A 19,786-nucleotide genomic window follows, 5' to 3' on the forward strand; every position below is an offset into this window, starting at 1 on the left:
CAGCAGCTTTAGCAAGGGCCCTTCTGTTTGGGGGAGTCACCGGGGAAAGCTTTAGTAGCCCGGATAGCCAATCAGTAACCAGCAAAATTGCAAAGCCACGCCCCGTTAGGGCGATACGCTCCAATCAGCATGTTGCCTCTACGCATGGGCGTTTCCATCTCCCACCCTCTCTTTCACACTCTTTCACCCAATGCTGTGTGCTTGAGCAAAGCGAATGACGTCTCTGCATTTGCGGGCCGCCGACGCAGGGCTGGGTTTCCATTTTCAGAGCGAGTTTCGGGGGGGATCGTCAACATGGAGCCGGAGATGGAAGACAAAACGTTGGATTTGATGGTAAGATTCGATTCGCTGCGGCATCGTGGACACGGAGTGTTCTTTCAATACGAATAAGGGGGAAACGCTGAAACGCTGATTCGAAAGCGAGGTTAAACCGAAGCGGTTTATATGGAGAGGTGGAGGAGAAAAGGGGGACCAGGAATCGAAGGGAGGGCCTGAAATCATCGATACATTTTAAAGAATATCACAGATAATCAATATTATTATTAAAATGTCTTATTGTTGTTGTCGGATGGCTGTGAGCTGCATATCAATTGGGCTAATGTTGGCATTTAACATTGTCTACGGCGGATTCGCACAGTTGTCGGCCGAAGACAGTTGAGGTTTCTCGGGGTAGTGTTCACTGCGGTGACGCTGCGCCACTTTAACTGGGCCCTGTCTGATGTTTAGCCTTCCTGCTAGCCCAGGCTAAGGAACGAGCAACTATTTAAATTCACGTTTATGTTTACACATGAAGTGTGTGCTGATAGACCCCATGGTAATAGACGTGTGGAAATGCCAATCGTCCTGGGCCAATCGGAATGTTGCTAAAATGGTCACAATGTGAAGTATGAGTGTTTATATTTTTGAAGTGCGTAGAAGGAAGTGCACTGCCTTTTCATTCATATAGCATTAGCGAGGTAGCTAGCACGCTAGGTGTTCTTGACATTCCTCTCTATATCAAAATAGGCAGTTAGTTGTGACAGTGAATATCTCTTCGGCTTACCAAACATAGCCTATAAACAGACACGCTAGATATAGTTCGTTACACATGATAGTTATTTAGCCCGTGTATTAGTGTTTGTCTAACCATTAGCTGTCGTCAAAAGCGAGCCAGCTAAAGTGTCGTTAGCACGTGAAAAGCCATTGCTGTAATGTTAATGATTGAACTGATATTAGGCGATTCTGGTTATTTCTAGATGTTTCGTTGGTATACCTGTTTACCCTCTGAGGTATGGGGATAGTTTAAAATAGTATCGTTTTATGTGGATAAGCCAGACATCAGTGCAGATAACTGTTCCCTTAGTAATGTTGTTCGAATGCATGCAGTATTTTGCATGACTTTACACACAAATTATGACTTATACCCTCTCACCATATATTGCTGAGTAGCTAGTTCAACTAATGCAAACTGTCTTAAAAAATTACTCAACTCTCCATCAACATAAAATGAGTCCATTGTCCTACCTAGTTTGCTATTTATAAAAAAAATTCAACTAAAAAGTTTTTACTGCGCAAGGATTCATTTTACATTGGTGATTACATTGATGGTTTACTACACACACTTAATATATTGAACTGACTTTGACCTTTGTCTTTTGGAGTCAGACCTCTCTGTGGTTATTGCTTTCATTTGTGTCCTCCTACCACAACGATAGGCGGTACTCCTGTCCAAATGAGAATAATAGATGCACTAATCACGCTGCCCCTCCTTCTAACTCCTCTGCACATCTCCTCGTAGTTCACGTCTAATAATGCTTCTGTGTGTATCTGTCAGTATTTAGTGTGTGAAGGAGTGTGTGTTCCTGCGCTCACTGTGCAATGTGTGTGTAGCTCTAATACTGGTTTTCCCCCCCCTCCTCACTACTCCCCCCAATCCCTCCCTGCTCTTCTTTTCTCACCTTTGATGGACACACGCTCACAACCTCAATTCCCAACTAAACCTCATTTATTTGTTTATCCATTGATGTATCTTAACACTCGCCACCTCTTCTACTCCACACAAACTCTTGACAAATTGCATCCACGCGTGCATTATTGATCCATCCATCCATTCACTCATCTCCTCGGTTTCCTCCTTCCATTTCCCCTCATCATCACCTCCCGACTGTCTCTTTTCCTTTACTTCACATCTCTTTCTCTCTCTTGCTCTTCCCTCACCCTATCCACTTGGTTCTCCTCCTCCCTCCCTCCCTCTCTCTCTCACACAGTGCTCTGTGCCTCGCTCTCTCTGGCTGGGCTGCTCCTCGGTGGCTGAGAGTTTGTGTGCACTCAGGTGCCTGCAGAGCATCCCCTCCACCCGGGCTCACAACCAGGTTCTGCCTCTCTCCTCTTAATTCTGCTGCTCCTCCTCCTCTACCTACATCCCGCCCCCCGCCCCGCCATCTCCTCAACTTTCACTTTTCTTTACCCACTCGACATGACTTATCAAGCATCCATGGAACCCTACCCTCCAACCTCATCATCTGAAGTTGTCCTTTCCTCCTTGTTGAAGCACACTGCTCTCAGGTCCCTCCCTGGTGCGTTGCCAGGCTCTCCCTGCTAAAAAAACGGAAATCTAGCATCCTAACATAAAATTGACCACCTTCTATAATCAAGAGTCCCAAGAATCATGTAAAGTCATAGTGACTTAGCATGATTTGGAGTGGTTGAATTCATTATTTCTTTAATACACCAAGTGGAAAGAAGCAGCCACCTTCATCCATCCTCCTGGAGGCTTGGCGGCCGACGTGGGGAGGGTCCTCTTTCACGCCCTGAGAGACTACATGCTTGCTTGCCTGCCTGCCTGGCCAATCCTGGTCCGTCTGTTCCTTCTTTCCCTCTCTTCTTCTCCTGCATGATCATCAACACCAGCAAGCCCATCTTGGCTTCTTAACCCCTTTGCTTGGGTCTTGGTTCCAGAGTTTTTCTTTGTTTTGTGCGGATGTGTCAATGGTGAACACTGATAATTTCAATCGCGGTCTATTTTTTTGCACAGTATTTACTAGGGAAGGGCTTAATAATTGTCCATTGTGTCAAATTAATTGATGATTTAATTGCATCTTGACGCATTTGACTACATGCCAGCAACCGGAGGGGCTTTTGAATCAGTCTCGACCAGTTTGCGGCCGAAAGATGAACAATGTGATGTCAGCAATGTCATGCGCATTTTGGCCAATCAGAAGTCCCAAAAAGCTACCACAGCTAACTTGGTCGCACATTATAACATGTAAAAAGAGACGTATACGTTATCTTTAAAATCACTGCACACTTATACGGAGCCCAGGAAACATGAGTGTTTTTTTAATGGCCCATGCGTGTTTTAAGGTGCACAACGAGCGTCTACCACTGTGTGAAATTAAACCAACACCCATAAGTCAGGAACTTCATATCTGTTGGTAAATCAGGGAAATTTTGTCAAAAGCCCATCTTGAACGGAACTGCAAAAAACAGGAAGCAAGTCTAACTTGGTGGGCAATATTTTGTTTTCTTATGAAATGAAGTCTCCGTCTGAGATTAAAACTTGAAAATGAGCAGAGAAAAGTCTTCATTCATTCTGTGAACATTTATCAACAGACTGGTCTCTATTATTGTCTTTTTGCCCATACAGACTGGCATCTTTTTCTTTTTCTTTTTTTTTTTTTTAAACACAGTGATATATAGCACAGTGATTGTTTTTAAATACAGTGACTTTAGGGCTACATAACTTTTAGCAGAAAATGGGAAAGGTTTTGCGGAAGTTTAATCCCCCATTGTACAATATCCATCCATTTTCTACGCCACTTCTCTTCATTAGGGTCGCGGGGGTATGCTGGAGCCTATCCCAGCTGACTTTGGGTAACAGGCGGGGTACACCCTGGACTGGTCGCCAGCCAATCGCAGGGCACATATTTCCGTCTTTAAACCTGTCACAAAGCAAAGCAACCACTTACGGTTTTTTTCCCCTATATTATGACATTCTTACTTCAAATTATATGGATTTATTCAACAAGCATATTGTCAAAAAGTGTTTAGTTTTTTTGCCACTCTCGGAGTATGGAAGTTAATTCCATTCTACCCTGTTCAAACACTGATGATCCTCATTCAGGCATTGTGTACTGTAGCTGTACTTGGTAAAAGTAAAAGTAAAAAAAAAAATTGCACATTGACTTAAGCTTTTTTATGAATATGAGTGCGTGCTCCATATAGAAAATGTAGTCAACCTTGTTAATCCTCCTATGCGCAGATGTATGTACAGTAGGGTGGTGTATTTTGGTCGTGTTAAAACCACTGTTACGTCGAAATTATGCGACAGTTTGGAGTCTCTTTACCAGCTTTTTTTTAATACCACCTCCATTTCATAACGTAGACCACTATCTGATTTTAATTTCAGTTATAGAACACAAACTCGAGCCTATGATAGCCAAGATGCGATACTTTAATTTCCTGTTCTGTTCCTTTGCAACATACCCTGCAAGAAAGACTAAATTTGCTGCAGTGATCAGTTTTTTCCCCTCTGTGTATGTCTGTGCGCGCGTGTGCGCGAGCGTGCGTGGGTGGGTGGGTGGGTGTTTGTGCGTGTGTGTGTGTGTGTGTGTGCGCGCGTGGCGCATACATGTGTTTGTGCACGCAAGCCTCAAAAGTCATGACGGTTACCCTTCCTTGGCTGTTTTCGTGGCATTTATTTGTCCAGCGCTAACCACACAAGTGCCCTGGCTCAACACAGTGCCTTTTAATATACTTGCGGCAAAGACAAAATAATGCACTTAATATGCACATTTTGTCTTTTTTTTTGTCCCCTTTAAACAGAACACGTCGGGGATGGACTCACAGAACCTAGTGGATGACCTGTCGCCAAAGAAGAACACAGTTCTCAAGGTATGTTTGTTGTCAGTTGGTGGTGATCCATGATTATTTTATTATTGCACTGCATGTGGAAAAATGGCACAATACCCATCTGAGTTTATTTTACCTTATTTTTCAATTATGATTGAGATGATAAAGAGCTTTTGAAGTGTATACAATTTTATATCCACACATCTATGGCCAGGCGACCTTTTTTTTTTTTTTAAGAGGAAGTCAGAAAGTTTCATTCAGCTTTAACCTGAAAAATATTTAGGGTAAATGTCAAAATTATCCAATGGATAAATAGACTTTGATTAACATCTATAACACTCAGATTAAATCCGGAAATTGGCTTTATTACTGCCAATCTGTCAGCATTTCAACCCACCATCTTCAGATGTTCAAGGTAGATGAGGTTAGTGGGGTTTGAAAGTACCAGTATATTATAATTTATTACCACAATTTAGCCACACGGGCTGCACGGTGGACTAGTGGTTAGCATGTTGGCCACACAGTCGGGACATCTGAAAGATCTGGCTTCAAATCTTTGTTGAGTTTGTATGTTCTCCCCATGTTTTCTCAGGATACTCTGGTTTCTCCCACATTCCAAAAACATGCATGTTAGCTTAATTGGCGACTCTAAATTGTCCATAGCTATGAATGTGAGGGTGAATGGTTGTTACCCTATTTGTGCGCTGTGATTGGCTGGCGACCAGTCCAGGGTTTACCCCGCCTCTCGTCCGAGACCCTAGTGAGGAGGATAAGCAGCATAGAAGATGGATTGATGGATGGATAACATTTAGTCACACGCTTTGGTACTGAGCAGCCAGGACAGACACATGTGTACAGCTTTTTTTATTCTGTGTTCGTCTATAGGGGTGTCCTTATACAACTTCCGATTCCAATATTGCAGCCTTGAATATCGTCCGATACCGATCCAATATCAGCATGAATGATACGTATTTTGAGTTAGTAGTGTGGAATGAGCAAATGATATTACTCAAGCAGAGGACAATAGTCAGAATGAGAAAAACTGACCCATTTAGTTCATGATGCATCAGGTGTATAGTTTTATCGAGGTGTAATGTAGCGAGGATAGAGGTGCTCATTGAAGTGTTTGCCGTCTCATGGGAGTTTCTCATGCTTTTGCAAATGTGTCAAACAGCGGTGGATATTTCAGGAAGCCATTTTGTAGTGAATATCCTGATTCAAATGTGTGATGAGATTGGTCTTATTAAACTCGTATTAAACCACCATGTTAAACTTGTGCGTGACAAGTTTTGCACTCAGCCGCCACGTCTTTTTCAGACTTTTAAAAAAAATTCTGCCACAAATCTGACAGCACTTCCACTCGTTGCTAAACATGCCAGCACATGGTGTTGTGATCACGTGAGTTCGGCTGGACGAATAGAAGAGCTGCTGCTGGATAGAAGTGCTGGCGCAAACGTAGGAATGGACTGCTTGTATCAGAGTGCGAGTATCGGAGATTTTAGTTGCAGGCCGATATAATGCGATTTTTTTTTTTTTTTTTTTTTTTTCTGATATCGGACCTGGAGACCCCAAGTAATCTTCACACTTTTCTGAACCAGTATACCTGGTCACTTATATCTTGAATGACTTGTTCTTCGTTCTTCTTACAGCTTAGTAATGGTCCCGTTGTGGGGTCCCGCAAGCGCCCATCAGAGGGGAACTACGAGAAGGAGAAAGAACACTGCATTGCCCTGTTTGACCAGTGGTCGGAGGCCGACCAAGTAGAGTTTGTCGAGCGTCTGATATCCCGAATGTGCCACTACCAGCACGGCCACATTAACTCCTACCTCAAACCCATGCTGCAGAGGGACTTCATCACTGCACTGCCAGGTACGACAGCTAATGGGAATGTCATGTGACCGTAACTGGAAAAAATTGTCTTTCCAGCTGTCCCATTTGACATTGAACCATATGTCAACATAAATTGGATTTTAATAACAAGAGATTTGAACATGTTTCATCGTTGCACGTTAAAACCTTTTGCGACATCATGTACGTAATACTGTCCCCCCTTCTCCAGCACAAGGCTTAGATCACATAGCAGAGAACATTCTGTCTTTCCTGGATGCACGTTCGCTGTGTGCGGCTGAGCTGGTGTGTAAGGAGTGGCAGAGGGTCATCTCTGAGGGTATGCTGTGGAAAAAACTGATAGAACGCATGGTCCGCACTGACCCACTGTGGAAAGGACTGTCCGAACGACACCAGTGGTAAGAACGAGCACATACAGTTACAGTACACAAATGCAGTACTAGACTACCATTGGTTTATATATTAAAACCCTAGTTAAAAATGTATGTCGTGCTTGTATCATACATTCTGTCTTCTACATTAAAATATTGGTTGGATTTAGACCAGTGGTTCCCAAACTTTTTACAGTCGCGTACCCCTTCAGACATTTGACTTGAAGCCATGTACCCCCTACTGCTGCACACTGAAAAAAAAAACCTTTTTTACATTGCATTAAATTGAAATATTAATCATGATTAATTGGTTAATTCATTTTATAGTCACTTGCAATGGCTACGATTTAAATCTGCATATTAATTTGATACCAATTTGAAAGGGGAAGTTGAACAAACATAATAAAGCAGTATCCAAAGTCCAAAAATACACACAAGCAGCGGTTAAACCTCATTTTCAGGGCAATCCCCACTGTCTCATCCTGACACACCCATACATTGACAGGTTTTCACAGTGCGGGGATTGGAACACCAATATATGCTAAATCTTCAAGATTAAACACTCTTAATACACAGCATAATCATCAAACTTAATTCTTCATATAACTCACACAGAGCAATGAAGAACTTGAAAATGAAGAATGCCGTGTGTCCTTCCTTCTTTCTGTTATGACTGTACTGTGCTATGAGGTGTTCAGGTGCACTCATAATTGTGACTGTTAGGCGCTAATTGTTATTTTCTTTCATTTTTGTTCACATACCCCTAATAACAATTACCCCCGTACTCCACTTTGGAAACCTAGGATTTAAACTATTTTGCAAAGGCCTTGAGTGTGGAATCTGGTTTAAATAAGAGAAGAAAAAAAATTAAAACTGTTTTTCCCCCCCCCATAGGGAGAAATATCTGTTCAAAAACCGCACATCAGAAGTCCCACCCAACTCTTATTATCACTCCCTTTATCCCAAAATCATCCAAGACATAGAGGTAAGAGAATCCTAAGCAAATGTGTCTTAAGTGTTTGTGTTGATTCATTTTTCTGCCTTTTACAAAGGAAATTTGTGTTGCTGACCAACAACTGACATCAGGATTGCATTGGTTAATCAACATTCTATTTCACAACTCTACCACGTTTCCCTGTTTTTGTCTTAGCTTTGTAATACAGTTTTCATTTTAAACCAACCACCTCTTTCTATTTTGCCATTTAGATTTATTCTCCTTTTAATAACACTCGACTATTTTTGTATATCCTCTCACCAAAATAGTATTGTTTTTCTACTTGTATCCTTGTCTTTCTCATTACAGTACTTTTTTATTTTTCCTCCAGACTATTGAGGCAAACTGGCGATGTGGCAGACACAATTTGCAGAGGATTCAATGTCGCTCAGAAAACAGTAAAGGGGTTTATTGTCTCCAGTACGATGACGACAAGATCATCAGTGGCCTTAGGGACAATTCCATTAAGGTTTGTGTGTGTCTGCCTGTATGTTTCTACAATGTTCAAAGTGCCATAGAATAACTGGTTGTTGTTGTTATTAAACAGTATTTACACAGTAGGTAAATGACATTGACAAACCAAATCATTCTCTTACTTTAAGTTTTATGAGAAGGAACATTGTGTTAAACTGGTATGCCACCGCACTGACTGATAGCATCAAATGTCACATCGGACTTTTACGTTTGTTTGCCTTTGTGTCTGAGGAAGTGAAACCTTACAGTTTGCATGTTTCATTTTGTCCACATTGCCTCAGTAATTAGCATTGATCCCACTTGTGCTGCATCATGAGAAGTGACAACCTCAAGCGTTTATATTGAAGTCTACATAAATATGCGTGTGGTTATTTTTTACTATAACTGTATATTTATGAAAGTAACCTTTCATTTGTCTCAATATGCACCATCATCTTCCTGCCTTTGGCCTTAACCAGAAGACTATGAGAAAGCAAACAAGTGAATTATAGGCTAAAAGGGCTCAACTCTAGTGCTGTTGTGTGTCCCACTTATCTCTCTGGCCTGGGAGAAGAGGAAAAGAAGATGATGAAGAGGAGGGGAGGATAGTGGGAAAGAAGCGGATTTGTCATCTTATTGTTCTGCAGGAGGCTGGCGCGCGCCCAGGGACGCACTAAATTGCTCTCCAAGCGCACACGTACAGCTCGCCTCAGCAGTGGGGAAATGGGGCGTGAACAGAACACGAGCATCACAATGACAAATGGCCTTTCTTTGCATGACCTAAATCTGCACCCAATCCAAAATCACTAATTTATTCCTCTCCTTGCGTGTCCTCTGTGTTATTGTTCCTCTTTCTACCTGCAGATATGGGATAAACAGTCACTGGAGTGTCTGAAAATACTGACTGGTCACACAGGTTCAGTGTTGTGCCTCCAGTATGATGAGAGGGTCATCGTCACTGGGTCCTCTGACTCAACTGTTAGGTATGAAACACATCTTGTCGTAACAAATAATTTTCAAGCTGCGCAGTAACTGGGCATTCACAAGCAAGATTTTATTTATTAAGTAATTTGGACTACACCTTACCCTGGGGCAAAGCAAAACTTCAAACACAGCGACATTGTACAAAAGTTGGGAAAGACTCAACTAAGTCTCAAGTCAATTCTCAAATGTAGACGTGCAAATCCAAGTCAACTCTCAAGTCAAGGCAGTACAGGTCGAGTCAAGACCAAAGTCATGGGCTTGAAATTTTTGAGTCCTTATAAGTCATAAGCACTGTTTAGTGACTCCCAAGTAAAATGCCATGTTAAGAATGTAACAATGTATAAAATTTGACAAAAACAATGAATGCATTTTTTGTTTTATTTTTTTAAAATAAAAAAGACCAGTATGACAAGACTTAGTCACAGAAAAAGAGTGCTGACATAGCATACAGGCCTTAGTCATTGCACAGAAATATAATCCACACATTTGTTGTTGGTTGATCGGACGTTAACAGATGCATTCAATGAGGCAGACTCAAAGGGAAAATATGTTGTCTTGCTGGATATTACATAACGATTACGTTAGTTGAATACTTTCAGTGGGGACACATTTTACTCGACACATTCATTGAAAAGCTGAAGTATTCTCAAGTCATCAGACTGATGTCTCAAGTCATTGATGTCAGTCCAAGTCGATTTAGTAGATAGATGTTTACGCACACAATTCTGGTGTGCTGTTAGAAATTCACGTGTGCTAAAAATAAATATTTTTAAGAAGTTGCACGCCCAAACCACTATGCCAGACCGGTTCATTCATTTTTTTTTTAGTTTGCCCTTCTCTCCCGTGCATAAATGCTTAGTAAGGAGTAAGCAGTGCAACTATTTAACATCACAGCAATGTCTACTTACATATTTGTGATGTTTTTTGACAGATTTAAAAAGAAAATATGTGATTGTAATATCACATCTATAATGCTGATATTCATTTTCCTTTAACACCCCCATTAGTGACCCTAATGAGGTGACTCCAACATGCATTATTCTGAATGGCCAGAAGAGGGCGACTACGCATAGTATTCATAAAACTAATTTTTGACTTTACATTTTCTTCTATTAACTAATTTAATAAACTGAGTTAATGATCTTTATAACAGATTTTCTTCATCAGTTCATTATTATTGCATTTTGTAGCTACTGCCCCCATTTTTACAGCACAATATACATGTGCCTTGAGATGAATCTGTAAATATGAGCATTGTTCTGCTGCTTAATGTCCATTCTCTCCTGGAGTCGTACCTGACCTGTGCTCTCTTAAGGGGTGTCCAGGAAAAATGTGACTTAAGCTCTTCAGCATCAACTCGTCAAGAACTTTTCCAGAGTGTTCTGCAAGTCACACCCGGTTCTTAAGATGCAGCACAGTCCTATGTTGTTCTCGTGCGTAGACAGGCAGCACGCACAGTGTGTTACTCTGGATTGTAAAACGAGTTGGCATTATATTCTCGTGTCTCCATTTTCCTTTTTGCTGCATTTACTCACTTGTTTCTTCAATCTTCTTTCCCGCTGTCCCATCTACATGCCTCTTTCTGCATTCTTTTCATCATTTTGTCAACCTTTCTCACTCTTTGTTTTCTTTCCTGGCCAATTACACCTTTAAACCTTGCTCCTCCTGTCCTTTCTCTTTCTCTCTCGCTCTCTCTCTCTTTCTGTACAGGGTGTGGGAGGTGACGACGGGCGAGGTACTGAACACACTGATCCACCACAACGAGGCCGTGCTTCATTTACGCTTCGCCAATGGCCTGATGGTCACGTGCTCTAAGGACCGCTCGATCGCTGTGTGGGACATGGCATCTCCGACAGATATTAGCTTACGTCGCGTCCTTGTGGGTCATCGGGCGGCTGTCAACGTGGTCGATTTTGACGACAAATATATTGTCTCTGCCTCAGGGGACCGCACCATCAAGGTACTAGGAACCTCAGATATGAATATTGCACAGATTGGTGCATTAATGAGGTGGTGTTTACATGTCAATGTTAGGCTTTTATCTTCACATTCTTCTGTCAGTGCAGACCTGACTTTCAATGCATACCTGATTTTCCCAGAAAATATCATGCTCTAAACACTCCCACCGTGTAATTGCTGTGCTCGAGGGTACGAGTTTTTCAGTTTTCATTTTACAAGTTGTTTTGTTGCTCTTTTGCAGGTATGGAGCACCAGCACCTGTGAATTTGTGCGTACTCTAAACGGTCATAAGCGGGGCATTGCCTGTCTACAGTATCGGGATAGACTGGTTGTCAGCGGCTCATCTGATAACACAATTAGGTAAGTTTGACACTGACCTGGAACACGCCTCTTTCCTCCATGTAGGCTTGTGATCTATGATGAGATGAAGACTTTAGTGCACATCCTGGCTCTTACGTTAGCATAGGACAGTGTTTATCAAATGGGGAGGTGCTGTGAGGTGTCAGGGGGACTTTCTATAGTAATGGATTTATTTATGCTTAAACATAAAACAAGCCTCTAGATGGCAGCAGTGCCCGACATGACCAGCCAGAACATGCAATTAAGTATACTCAGCCTATGAGTTCACCTCAAATACGGTAGAATATAAAGATATGTAATACCCTCATGAAGGATGGACTCTTTATTTGGCGCAAGTGCTAGCCAACGACTAGCTTGCACAGTGCACTGCAAATGGACAGAACCAATAAAGAATAAACAGCACCACACAGTCACAGCAAGTTAACACATAACTACTACTACCATGTGGGCAATAAACAACAAGGGCTAGCAGACAACACATACAAAGTGCCCACAAAGCATGCTGGGCAACCAAGCGGCAGCTCCCTCTCCTGCAACGTTAGTTGCTGTTCATCCCTCTCCCCATAGCAGGAGTAGCCGGTTATATGTCTTTTACCTAACTGTTACATGTTGTGCTATTTATTTGTACCGTGAGTTAAGTTGACTTTCTGTTTTAATGACCTTTTCTGTTGCATTGTGATGTCAATGCAACGCAGTGGTGTATAAACCACTGGTATAGGATTTGACTAGCTATTGAACAGATGCCCCATAGAGTTGTTTTTTTTTCCCCTCCCAAAAACTGTGCTTGAAATATTTTATTTCATCAATTTATTGATTTATATTTTTAACAAATGGTTTCTTTTTATCATTACTTATTTATTGTGCTAGCAGGCTTTCTCTTCTCTCCAATGTTGACTGTTAATTGATGGTTAATTACTTGATTATGATTATGATTATTTGTTGAGTGCATGCGGGTTATTGTGTTGTGTTGCTGGCTACGTGAACTGTACACACATTGATGCTCTGCACAAATGAAGTTCCTAACGGATAAATAAAGTTCTTGAGTGTGGAAAAAAAAAAATAATAATAAAGGTTGATGTATAATGCTGCCGGCTCACTACCACCAAAATGTTTTTTGTCAGTTATTCAAATGTACAGTATGCACATCAAAGAAAATTCCCATACTCGAGTAAAATAAATTTACATTGATTGTTGTGATCTGAAGCTGGCAGGTTACCATGTAAGTCTGTATTTTCATTTGACAGACCTAATACTATTCATCCCTTTAAACCCTTACAAAGATATCGATTGCTTATGATTTTGCATTAATACTTTCTCTTTATGTGAGCAGCCTTAATATGTCAGTACATGCTTATGAGGTTTGATTGCTGCACATAGTGGCGCATAACATAAGAGCATATGGTGTAACAGCCATTTTATTTTGCTTGTTGTGCTTCTCTTGCCTTAGGTTATGGGATATCGAGTGCGGCGCATGTTTGCGAGTGCTGGAGGGTCATGAAGAATTGGTGCGCTGCATCCGCTTTGACAACAAGAGGATTGTCAGTGGTGCTTATGATGGGTGGGTCATCCCTTTAACAAGCGCTTAGTTTTCTATGCAACTAGCACGGTTTGTGTCTTACTATTGTGTCACGTTTCTCTCTGCAGTAAGATTAAAGTATGGGACTTGCAGGCAGCATTGGACCCGCGAGCCCCTGCAAGCACACTATGCCTGCGAACTCTGGTGGTGAGTGTTCACACCCAGTGCATGCACACCTGTCAGTATGATGCAAAGCACTTCATCACCGCAGAGTACAACCAGAATACTAAATATGTTAAATTAATAGCTCTATACTCAAAACTGAGCGTCATCGTCTTTGTAAAGATGTATTGATTCGTCTTGTTTCTTTTGTATGCTCTATATTTGTGCAGGTTTACCTAATAGTTGCTAATACACAATGGTGTAGTTGCTAATATAACACAATTTCAGATGTCCTAATTTTTGTTCCTAGGAGCATTCTGGCCGCGTGTTCCGTCTGCAGTTTGATGAGTTCCAGATCATTAGCAGCTCTCACGATGACACCATTCTGATTTGGGACTTCCTGAACGTCTTGACCAATGGCCAGTCAGAAGGGCGGTCTCCCTCCCGCACCTACACGTATATTTCTAGATAGCAGGTATGCATTTGCACACTATTAGACAGCTGATTGACTGGGGTCTAAAAAATGCTTCATCCTGAAATACTGCGTCTGTCTTCAAGATGTGTTTTTATGCTGATCTGGTGAAAAGATACGCAAGTATGTCTTCAACACAGCTTAAAGCATCTGGCCTCAGACAGGCTATCCAAACTAGTTTTAGTAATTTGTTTTTTTTTTTTTTTTTTTTTTAGTCGTGTAGAATTACTGCCAACTTAAATGCTGATCCCTTTCAAGTGTGTCAAATGTTCCATGTTTCCATACAAATGTGCCCGTCAATGAATGATTCCAGAGTGTGCGCTTCGCTCTCCACTGTACGCACATCTGGCCTACCCCTCAGTGTGAACAGCTTTTTCCATCTGTGCTCACACTGTTAGAACTGAAGAACACTAAGGAATGTTGCCACATCTGTCGGCATGTCAGCTGACTTTTCTTTTTCTGACATTCTCACATGGATCCCTATATAGGGATGGGCAAAATAACTGATTCATTCACTTATTAAGAATTCATGTCATTTGTGCAGAATTAATTGATTGATTAATCCCGTCTTTAAGCGACTGAGGCAAAACGGAGTCCACCAACCAGCAGAGGCGCTGTTGAATCAGTCTGAACTTGTTTGACAGCACATCACCACCTGTGGGAAGTTGTGCGCCATCCAGGCTATGGTAGTTCCTCTAGGAAACAGGAGTTTAGAACATTCAGAGAAGTTCTCCCATCTCTTTTAAAATAATATTTAGTAAAATAACATTTACAGTCAAAGAGAATCTATTCTATGATGATTGACTTCCAAGTTGTTTCTGTAAGAAATACCGTAAAGGTGAATGATAACTTCCTGAATAACCACGGTACAATGAATGTAAATTGTAGTAAAACTACTCACACTTTGACGCCTGAAAGATACACAGTATGTATATTGGCTTTACATGCTGCCACTGAGTGAGAATTGCATTTCCATTGATATGGTTATAGTAGCACAGTTCCTCTTTGAATCGTGACGTGTTTCATGGCGACTTTTTAAAGACCAGTTTTCCGTCAAACTGTACTTGAACTCCAAGTTGTCTGGCTTTTGGGTCATTTGACTTTGAAGGTTCCACTATAACTGATTAAACTGATCATTAGGGGTGTCACAAGATCTCACGAGATTAAAATGTGACAAGATTTCTCATTCACAAAAAAAAGTATCTCATGGACATACAATGAAAATGAACATGATAATTTTGCCCGCCTCAATATATTGCAATTTGTATGCGTAGGCCTGTCAGAATAACACATTTTATTGGATGATAATTTTCCCACAAATTATTGCCGATAAATGATAATATTGGCAAAATTTATTTTTGAGAAAAATCTTTTAACTCTCTTCTTTTAACTCATTTTTCAAAATTCAACCCCTCCAGTACGGGACATTTTAGATGATTTTGACTGATATTTCATGGCACACAGAGTATTGTGTTCTATGGCTAAATCAACCTGGAACCTGCCAAAAGAAAGATTAGACTCTCGTCTTTCATCAAAAGAAAAAGTGTATTTCTACCTTTTTCCATTCATTAGTAAACAGCAGTAGAACATAGGTAAGTTTCAGGAAAATATCAGTTCCCAACCAAAATGGGAGAAAAACGGCTTCTTTTCTGAGAAGATTTTTTTGCTTTCGTGACAGCTGAAATATCTAAACAACTGCACCACAACATAAACAACACAAAAAAGGGTTGCTTTACATCAAAATAATGTATTTACAAATTGACATTGTGGCATTGAATGAGTAAATGTAATGATGGCACAATAATGGAAGTACACCGTATCAAAAGCGACTTTTATTTCTCAAGAGTATTTAACATTGTAACTGGACTTTCAAGAGCTTTTAAATGAAATAAATTAAACAAACAACATAATAAAGAGACAAAAAATGAAATGATAACTAAAATGAATGTCTCTTTTAGCAAAAATTGCACTTACATAAAAATCACAATATTTCTGATTTTGAATCAGTGTCACGTTCGTTGTCGTCTGGATATTGACAAAAAAAGGACAAATAACCCAGAAATACTCTGAAGTTCACATTGTGTGTCAATGCAAATGTCAGCTCATGTGCATGTACACTTCCTTGATTGAATTTTAGCAACGTTGTGTGTGGGATACGCTGTTTGTTTAATGGGGTGTAACGTTTTTGTCGCCGTTTGTACGTTATGTACATGTTTTGGATGCGTTAGGTGCACAATGAGGTGTTTCCTTGTCTATCACCTCCAAACAGGCACGACAAGAGTTCACTTTGTGCATTGGCTTCAGCACATTGGCACGTTTGTTCCATAGAACACTTGCAATGGAGTGAGCCTTTTTGAGTCATACCATCTCTTTGTCTGAGTGGGTGGAGGCAGAGCCGGTAGCATACACACACAGTGCAGAAGACGTGTAACGCAGTAGAAATTACATTAGTAGATTGCCACAGATTGTCAGTAATGTTCTGTTCTTGGAGACCCAATCTGGTGTATTGTCTCGTCTCGTGACACCCCAACTGATGAGTGATTTAAAATGTAGATAAACATTCAAATTCCTTATTTTTGGTCTTTGCAGAAAACAAACACAGAAGAGCTTGAACTTCACAATAAAAGTCTGAAAGTCTGCACATCTTACAGACACAAGCCCTGCTCTCACATTGTGTAAAGAATTGTATTCAGCTGTTGTTTAGACCCACTAAGCAGACCAGAACTGTCGTTCTTTCCCCCCAGGTGGCTCCATCAACCGCACCCTCTCTTGGAGCCCAGGGCTGATTGGGCTTGATGGGTGCGTCCATCATGGAAAGGAGCCCATCTCTTCCCCTTCCTCTTCGTCATCTCTCTGTCCACATCCATGCCTGCTCGCGCCTCCTTCCAGACTCAGAAAGGACCTCAAAACGTGTGCCCGTTTTCCACCAGCGCTAAAGATGCCCGACAGTTGAACCAGCGTATTTTCCCCAGGAGTTTCACCTTCTACTAATTTATGTTTTGTAAAATACACTAATGACAGTATTAACAGACACTATATAAGTCACTTTTCCCCAAAAATGTATGAAGCTTCTGCTCTTGAGTTTTCCCACCCACAGTCGAAAACAGTCTTGACAGATAAGGAATTGCTTATAGTTCTATTTATATGTTACATATACATGCACACACATGCAAATGCGCACACAGAGTGGCACAGCTGGACAGAGGATGGCCGGAGCTGTGACGCAGGAGAAAGAGACTCTTAAGTCGGCTCCAGGAAAACCAGGGAAGGATGGGGCGGAGACAGAGGGAGTGCATTCTGGAGACCTTGTGTGTCCTTGCACGCTACCCTCTCACCCCCTTCTTCACTCCTCCCTGTTTCTCAACATCTAACCCCCCCAACAACAACTACTTCCCTTCCTGCTTCATGTTCCCGCCCCTCCACCCCCCAGGGATGCACACTAGCTTGGAATATGGGCGCACACTGTGCGCTTATGTATGTGGACTTGGCAGAGCAGCAAAAACGTCTGACATGCATGTGAGGTTGCTGTGGATACAGCAACCTCAGCTATTTTGTTTTTCTCTTTAACTGTTATTTTCGTACTGTTTTTTTATAACAGTTATTTTCTAATTTTATTTGAGTATGTTTTTGGTTGTTAGTACAAAATTCATACTAGTCCTCTCCCTCCCTTTTTGCTGTCTTTTTTTTTCTTCTAACTTCACATCTCCTGTTTGTCTGTCCCTCTCACTCCATCTCTGTGCTTGCTTTGGTTATGAGAGAAGCTGGAATTCCTGAGCTCAAAATTTAGTTGTAAACGGACTTGTCTTGTCAAAAATTGTGTTGTATATTAAAAATGATTTTTTAAAGAGGAAAATGACCTTATTGTGAATAAAGTACTTGACAGTGAGTGTTGAGCCAACTGTAACGCGGACAAGTGTCTAATTGTCATGTCGTGTGTTTGTGTGGGAAACTGGGGGCGGATTTGCACTCTTGCTTCCTCCCCATTTGCACATCCAGCACTACTCTTAATTTCTTTTCTAGCGAAGACCAAGATGGATATATTCCTTGCAGACAAACTTGGCAGGCATGGAATTAACTCATTAATTTACTGCCTTAGTTCAATTAAATTACCTACAAGGCATTCCAACTTTGCAATCATGCATGTTTTCCAACTCCAAGCTTGAATACACTCCTGATCAAAATCTTAAGACCAGTTGAAAAATAGCTAGAATTTGCATTTTTCACATTTGGATCTTAATGAGGTTTTAAGTAGAGCTACAATATGCAAAAGCAAGAAGGGGGTGTGAGACAAATGCTTTGAAAAAGTAATGTATTGAAAACAACAACTGAAATAGGCGCTTTATCAACTCATCAAAAGTGTAAGACCATCGCTCAAAAAAATAATAAAAAACTCTCCAAACCAGAAGAAAACATTTTCTCAGTAGGCCTCAGTAATGAGTAGCTCCTCCGTTCTCGTTAATCCCTTCAAAACTTCGTTTGGACACACTTGATGCGAGTCTGTCCAGGAGGCTAGTGGGAACATTGCTCTGAAGATGGCTTCACGAAGGGCATCAACTGTCTGGAACTGATGGCCATTTGTATAAACCTCCCTTAACATCCATCCCCAAATGTTCTCCATGGGATTTAAATCAGGGGGACATGCAGGATGGTCAAAAAGTTAAATTTTTTCTCATTAGAGATCCTTCAAAGTCAAAATAAAACATTTTTCCACCTTTCAATGTTTAAATTTTTGTGGCGTTGAAGGAGACGAGGTCTTTGAATTCGTTTTTTGTTTTTTAAACCTTTCTCCCGCAGATGCCGTCGGATGGTTATTGCGCTGCAGTCGGCACCAGTAAGGGGCTTAATTTGGGTGGAAGTCCTGTGTCTTGATGGACAGTCAATCGGATCCTCCGGCGATTCTCCAGCTCAGCGCAGGTGTAATTTTTTTGGGTGTACCACTTGACTTTTTTGTTCCATAATGCTCAGGATCTTTCAAACAATTTTGAATGACTGTCTTACTGCACCCAACCTCAGCAGCAATGGCACGCTGCTAGAGGCCTTGTTCATGCAGCTCCACAATCCGACCACGTTCAAAAAGAGAAAGCTTCTTATCTATAGCCATCAGGAGGGCATGACAGTGGGAATGTCTGACAGAAAATGAAAATTGGAGCAGATTTTGGCTTTTATAGCCTGTGGTCTTAAACTTTTGATCAGGTGATAAACAACCTATTTCAGTTTGTTTTTTTTCTTTAAATTACATGTTCCAAATGTTTTTTGTCTCACTCCCCCTTCTTGCATTTGCATATTGTAGCTCTACCTAAAACCACTGAACAAAACACAGTTGAAACGTCGAGACTGTCCCAGGAAAAAATTTCAAGACCGATACTTACAAAATGTTTCATTCACTGAGTGCCTCTTGATGGAGCAAATGTATGGCTTCCTATCGGGATCGGTAATGGCCACAGCGTTCCACATGCAATCAGATGCCAACAAGATAGAGGTTAGGGTAAGGTTTAGGGGTGGGCTTTGTCATAGGGTTTTTGTTACTGTGAAGGTTAGGGTTAGGCATAAGTTTGGGGTTTTAGATGAGCTGGGTTTCGTGTTAGGAGTAAGTGTTTTAATTAGTGTTCAGGGTTAGGATAGAGTTTATGTTTAGCGTTACTACCTCAAACCACTAACACTAAACATCTACACACTCGACACACTCCATCTCCTCCTGAGGGACCTGTCACTTTCCATGGCATCACAGTGGCGTGTAGGATCCACAACCACCAGATGGCAGTATAAAGTCAGCTAATTCCCCCAACGAAACAACAACCTGTTACAGTAGGCCACTACACCATCTTGTATAACTCAGA

At 41.2% G+C, this 19,786-nt stretch overlaps 1 protein-coding gene across 2 annotated transcripts; it reads left to right on the top strand.

Moving 5' to 3' along the window:
* The first annotated feature begins 170 nt into the window (after positions 1-170).
* Positions 171-17,853, top strand: LOC129189770 (F-box and WD repeat domain-containing 11-A). 2 transcript variants are annotated; one of them, XM_054791827.1, is made up of 14 exons: positions 182-333; positions 2,247-2,351; positions 4,804-4,872; positions 6,480-6,699; positions 6,890-7,076; positions 7,944-8,034; positions 8,375-8,512; positions 9,361-9,479; positions 11,191-11,440; positions 11,681-11,799; positions 13,247-13,357; positions 13,444-13,522; positions 13,788-13,952; positions 16,694-17,853. In XM_054791827.1, exons 1-13 carry the CDS (start codon positions 295-297, stop codon positions 13,947-13,949), a joined length of 1,689 nt encoding a protein of 562 aa, XP_054647802.1. In that variant the 5' UTR covers positions 182-294; the 3' UTR covers positions 13,950-13,952; positions 16,694-17,853. The 2 variants fall into 2 exon arrangements, with proteins under 2 accessions (XP_054647803.1, XP_054647802.1); XM_054791828.1 differs by lacking the exon at positions 2,247-2,351 and having other exon boundaries at positions 171-333.
* Positions 17,854-19,786: the final 1,933 nt, after the last annotated feature.

The sequence above is a fragment of the Dunckerocampus dactyliophorus genome, chromosome 11 (assembly GCF_027744805.1).
Source record: "Dunckerocampus dactyliophorus isolate RoL2022-P2 chromosome 11, RoL_Ddac_1.1, whole genome shotgun sequence".
In the NCBI taxonomy this organism is placed as follows: domain Eukaryota; kingdom Metazoa; phylum Chordata; class Actinopteri; order Syngnathiformes; family Syngnathidae; genus Dunckerocampus; species Dunckerocampus dactyliophorus.

Excerpts from the sequence above, each read along its gene's own strand:
- LOC129189770 (XM_054791827.1), top strand. The coding sequence starts at position 295 with ATGGAGCCGGAGATGGAAGACAAAACGTTGGATTTGATG. Across the intron at positions 11,800-13,246 it reads TCATCTGATAACACAATTAG|GTTATGGGATATCGAGTGCG; the intron begins GTAAGTTTGACA and ends CTCTTGCCTTAG. Across the intron at positions 13,523-13,787 it reads TATGCCTGCGAACTCTGGTG|GAGCATTCTGGCCGCGTGTT; the intron begins GTGAGTGTTCAC and ends TTTTGTTCCTAG.